Source organism: Peromyscus californicus, unplaced genomic scaffold, assembly GCF_007827085.1.
Source record: "Peromyscus californicus insignis strain IS unplaced genomic scaffold, ASM782708v3 Scaffold_14__1_contigs__length_90479793_seg_2, whole genome shotgun sequence".
Classification (NCBI taxonomy): Eukaryota; Metazoa; Chordata; class Mammalia; order Rodentia; family Cricetidae; genus Peromyscus; species Peromyscus californicus.
In genome coordinates this window covers 12515740-12521621 of record NW_026294436.1, presented here as the reverse complement: position 1 = coordinate 12521621, position 5882 = coordinate 12515740, and the positions used below count along the sequence as shown (strand labels likewise).

The 5882-nt window shown below is 48.6% G+C and overlaps 1 protein-coding gene across 1 annotated transcript; it reads right to left on the bottom strand.

The window, feature by feature from the left end:
- Positions 1–3568: 3568 nt before the first annotated feature.
- LOC128109623 (G-protein coupled receptor 39) lies at positions 3569–4737 on the bottom strand. Its single transcript, XM_052736778.1, has one exon. It carries the CDS (start codon positions 4463–4465, stop codon positions 3569–3571), a length of 897 nt encoding a protein of 298 aa, XP_052592738.1. The 5' UTR covers positions 4466–4737.
- Between the last annotated feature and the right edge of the window lie 1145 nt (positions 4738–5882).

Here is a 5882-nt window from a genome sequence, read left to right as displayed (position 1 = left end):
CTCAGTACAGTGGAGGGGTGACCGCAAAAATATGCAGAAAAGAAAATTAATAATCGCCAGAAAGGCTTCCTCATCTCGTTTGGGTTTATGAATTTTGGCTCCATTATACAGAAGTTAGAACTTTTAACAATGAGAAGGGAGCCTTAATTGATTTTTTATTGCCTCAAGTGCTCCAAAGACATATTGTGTTCTGCCGTCATTTACATTTCATATTAAATTCGAAATATGTTTGAATTGAGCAAATATTTATTTTCATTTGATCCATCTGTTATATGAAATACTAAAAAGACAGCTAAATCACTATATTAAATTCAGTGGTTTGTAAACAATTTATATGTTCATTTGTTCCGGGTTAAAAATGCCCCAAAGCACAAGTTTATGAAACCCACAAAGCAAATTGCATTGTATTAATCTGATGGATGCAAGCCATGGTTTCCTCCTCTTCACTCCATTAATTTACTCCCTAACTGGAGTTAATTAGTGAGGTTCCTATTTTTAAAAGTTCTTTGAAACACACTGGGGAGGGGTGGCGGCATTTGCAAGTACTGCATTGAAAACCTACCACAGAGAGGATGGGCTTAATGCACATGGTAAATTTCTCCAGCTCTTCTCACACACTGAGTACCTGATTGTCAGTCAGCCATCTCTATGCTGGGAGCCAGTAGGTGATTAATACAGAGCTGTTAGAATGAAAAAAAGAGGAGTCTAGAAGGGAAGGAGAGAAGAGTGAGGAGGAACTCATTTGCAGCAATTACTACTGTGAGAAAAGATCTCCAAGGGGCTGTCCATCTTCAAATAAAAGTCTGGGGTATTCTGACCATATCCCCTAAGTAGAGACTGACGCCCTACTGGAAAATGGACTGTCATCCCCACAGAGAAACAGAGATTGGTCAAACAGAGAGTAAAAGGTAGGGACTATGGAGGTGGCTGAGTGGTTAAGAGCACTTGCTGCCCTTCCAGAAGACACAAGTTCAGTTCCCAACACCATGGGGGGGGGGGGGGGGTTCACAGCTGCCTGTAACACCAGGTCCCGGGATCCAGTGCCCTCTTCTGGTCTCCCTGGGCACCTACGCGCACAGGCACACATTCACACATATAAAAATAAGTTTAAGAAAATAAAAATCAACTCTTTAAAGTACAAACTACAGCTAACAGTTTAGGATAAGTCTAGGGGGATTCAGAAAGGGGGAAAAGTTTCTCCCCAAATGTTCAAGCAAGCACACACGATTACCATTCCTCCTGGGATATTCTGCGCAACAGACAGAGGGTGACAGAGACTGTATTGGCTTCAGTACCGTGACATGTCCCAGGTCATGTCACCTCCTAGAGCACCAGCCTGCCAGCTTAGGCTGTTCCTTCTTTGCCTATGCCCTGCCTTACATCATTTTCCTCCACCAGGACTACGGAAGTCTGGGACAGACCCATTTCCAAGCCATGAGGTGGGTTTGTGGATGCTGTTGTTTGTTTTTAAACAGGGTGTCGTATATACCGGGTTAGGCTAACTGAGGATAACTGTGACCTTCTGATCTCCCAGCTTCCACCTCAGAGTTCGGGGATTACAGGTGCGCACACCCTCACTCCCAGTTTTAGGCAGTGCTAGAGACATGCTAAGGACTCTACCGACTGAGCTACCTCCCAGTCCATATTTGAAGCCTCAAATTCCTCCTATACAAAGTGGAAACATAGATCGCCCAGCACCACTGTGGCAGAAGAGGAAAGGGCATCACGATTAACATGTGGAAGACCAAGGGCCACAAGCAAGGCACAGAACATGCACAGTACCCAAGAGTAGGGTACGGCGAGCACTATGTAAACAACCCACAAAGATCTCAGCTCCAGGGACCCGAGCCCGTGGGGATTCTAACATTTCCCAACTCTCTGGCCCGTTGCCTTGGGAATGACCTCTTTCTTACTAAACTGTCTATGTTTATACCACTATCTAAATGTCCTCGATCCAATTGCTTGTGCCAGGATACAAGAACCCAGAAACGCCAGCTGGTGTCCTGGGGACCCTTCCACAAGGCCAGTGACACAGCCCTTGGTGCCAGATGGCCACCCACATCATGCAAGCCTGTGTCTTATCATTTTTCTACAGACTTAAAGTCAAGTCAGCAGCTGACCCACCTCAGCCAAAGGCAGAGCTGACCCTTACCCAAGTGCCTCCCACTTTCACCCCTGCCTGAACCCCAGGCCTGGGGCTGGCTGCTCATGTCTCTGATACGCAGCGAACAAACAACCCCAGGATTGATTTCTCTCAGGACAGTGTGTTGAAAAGGGAAAAAGAGGAGGAAAATGTGTGGAATCTCAACTCTCCCTTGACCCAACTCTCACTCACATACCTATGATGTCACCTTCCTGCTGAAAAATATTTTTAACCCTTTGGTGACATACACACTACAGATGTCTGAGTTAAAGTCTTGGCTGCCAAAGGACAGCAAGAAAACCTTTCTTCTGTTTTTTTGTTTTGTTTTGTTTTAGTCTTTAAAATTTTTTTATTATTATTCATATATGTGTGTATGTCTATGTAAGGATTTGTGAATGTTAGGCGGAGATCACCCACAAGAGGCCATCACGTCCCCTGGAGCTGGAGTTACAGGTAATTATGAGCTTCTGGACAAGAGTGCTGGAAGTCTAAGCAGGGACCTCTGGAAGAGCAGTAAATTCTCTTTACTGCTGAATCATCTTTCCAGCCCTTAATTTGGCTCTTTTGTTTTGCTTTGTTTTTGTTTTTGTTTCAGAGCCTCATGGAGCCCAGGCTAGCCTCAAACTCACGATGTAGCCAAAGATGACCTTAAATTTCTAATCCTCCTGCTTCCACATCCCGTTGCTAGGATTACAGTGGTACGTCACACTAAGTTTATGTAATGCTGGGGATGGTCTCAGGGCTTCCTGCATGGTGGGCAAGCTCTCCACCATCCAAGCCATCTCTATCTAACCAGCATCTAAAGACTCTCTCCTGAAGGCATTGGGGTCTTTCTCTGGCCCAAGAATTGGGGCCATTAAGAAATGTTGAGGCCAGGTTCTCGATCAGATAAACAGGAGGCTCTGGTAGGCTTCACTTTCCAGGGAAGCACAGATCCATGGCCCCAAGCAGGGAGTAATTATGTGCATCTCAGAGGGAGCGAATCAGAGCTCCAGTTTCTTAAGACTTGCAGGTCACTCCTGCCGGAAATAGCAATCTAGAGAGCCAGGACCCCTGACAAGTCAGCCTCTTCTGAGGAGGAGAAAAAAAAATAGGGATAAAATTTCCCTGCCTGATCAAGGCTGTCTGGTCTAAGGGTCTAGAAGATAAGAGTCACTCTCCTTATCTCTGAAGGACTTGTTCCTTTCCAAAGGACTCTCGCCTATCCTGGGTGACTTATTTTGTTCCTCTTATCTCCCAGTATTTTCATCCAAGATTCGTTGTTTACAGCCTGAAGTCACAGAAATGATGTACCAGACCTTCCAATGCCATAGACCACAGATTTCCTAAACACAAAGAAGAGACAGCTCTCCACACACCCCGACGAGCACCAGGCCCTTATGCAGCTACCCCTCTTTAGCCTCAGTGAACTCAGCTTTTCACTTCTCAGGCCAGAAGCCCCAGGATCGCCTGCGACCCGGACTCACTCAGGAATATGATGGTCTGTCTTCTCGCTGTCCGGCTTTCCTCACTCTCTGACTTCCTCATCTGCAGCTGTGGCCCGCTTCCGGCCAGGGTACCGCGCTTGCTCTTCATTAGCACTTTCATCATATTCCAACACATGAAAGCCACAGACGCCAGGACCACCAAGTAAACTGAAAAGGCCCCAAAGATGCTGGACTGGAAGACAGTCCAGCGGCTGGAGAGGTTTGTGCAGATGGACATATTGGAGGTCTCGGGTTGCTCGTGGTGGCGGGTGCGAGAGAGGTTGCAGTTGAATCCTCTGCGGGTGGGCACAGACACCAGGGGGTACTCGACACCCATGGCAAAGAGCAAGGGCAGCGCCACCAGGGCCGAGGTGACCCATACAAAGCCGATCAGCAGTTTCACCTGGCAAGGTCCAGACACGGCCTTATACCTGAAGGGATGGCAAATGGCAATGTAGCGCTCAAAGCTGAGGGTCAGCACGTGCAGCAACGTGGCGTAGCTGCACGTCTCAAAGAGGAACGTGTGGATCTTACAGGACAGCGGGTAGCTGGGTGTGGTCAGGGGGTTCCAAATGATGCTGTAGAACTCCATGGGCATGCCAATCAAAAAGACCAAGATATCTGAACAAGCCAGACTGACCATGTGATCTGTCACCTCCTTCTGCAAATAGCCCTTTTTCTGCAATACCTGTGTAACCCGGATGGTGACGCTGTTGCCCAAGATGCCCACCACGAAGATGACCAGGTACACCAAGAAGAGGGTGATTTTGATCCAAGTGACCACCTCAAAGTCGGGGACCTGGCTGTGATCGATGACACGGGAGCAGACATCGCTGGAGCCACTGGATGAAGCCATGAGGAAGAAAGAGCCAGGCTGCCAGCTTCCCAAATGTCTCCACTTCCCTTTCTTCCTCTTCCCAGAGAAATCCCGCAACTCACCAGCGTGGGCGCAGTACTTTCCGTCACTGGGGTTGGCTGGCCAAGGGTGACTTAGTTTTTCGGCTTTCTCATTGAAACTTCCTGGAATAATTCACCCTAGGATCCCTGGCGGCGCCAGTGGGTGGTGGTGGGGTTTGGAAATAGCTGCTCCGGAGTGAGGAGGGGCCAGTCAGGGGAAGGAGGCTCTGACCTCCCTACCCAACTCAGAGCGAGACCCGCAGTACTTGGCCTGGCTGTGGGTCCTCCTCTCCCTTCCAGGTCCCTGGCACTGGCCTCCCCGGTCGCCTTGTAGGAGGGAAGCAGAGAGGTCTCCCACGGGTCAATCATTAACCACAGCTCCTTCTGCTCAGCAGCCGGCTGCAGGACCAGCCCAGCCGCGGGTCTGACTCAACACAGAGATTGTGGCAGGGAAATCAACGGCCACACCTCCCTCCTCACTCTTGCTGCAGCCTCCAGGACAGCCTTTGAGACCGAGACCGGTCTCCACTGGTTCAGGAGTCTGAGACGTCCTGCCTTGTAGGACTAGTTTGGCTGTGGCTTGCCCTGGAGGAACAAGCGCTCTCCCTGTAGTGCTCAGATTATGGGACACCCAGGTAAGACCCCCTTTGAGGCCTGTCCAAGACTCCCAGTGTCTTGCACAGTGCGCTTGCTGCCTCGCCATCCTGCCCAGGGACCCTAAAGAGCTTCCTTGTGTCTCCAGCCACTCTCTCTCCCAGAGGCGGAATTCATCATCAGTTGGGAATGCAGATGGAGTGGAAAGGCACCTGCTCCAGATCCCCGGTTACGGAACCACATCCTTGAGAGAAAGCTATTTCCCAAACTCAAGAGCCAGAGCAGGAGCCTGCCTGCTGTCATAAAGGTCTGCTGCTTAAAAGGGTGGAGGTGTTCTTAGAGGCAGTTTCAGCCTCTCAGATTTAGAAATTTCATCTTCCAGCTCTAAATTGAAAATGAGAGTGGGAGCAAAAGAGAGTGAGTGGACCTGTGCTTTGAGGGACACCCGACAGTCAAAATGTGTGCAGACGTTACTAGATTGGGAGGGGGTAGAGAGCTCACGCTAATCAAGCACGACTGTCTGAAAAAACAGATCCTTTTTAGTCCCTGCCCATCTTGACAACAGTCTTTCCTTGTCGCGGTCACCATGCTTGGATCAACATTTTAAAAATGGAAGATAGACTGAGTCGCCTTCGGTCATAAAAGAGTGAGTTTTGAAAACAGACCTTTGTTTTGTTGGGTTTTGTTTTGTTTTTCTTTTTCTTTTCTTTTCTTTTTCTTTTTCTTTTTCTTTTTTTTTTTTTGAGAGAGGGTCTCCCGTAACCCAAGCTAGCCTCCAACTC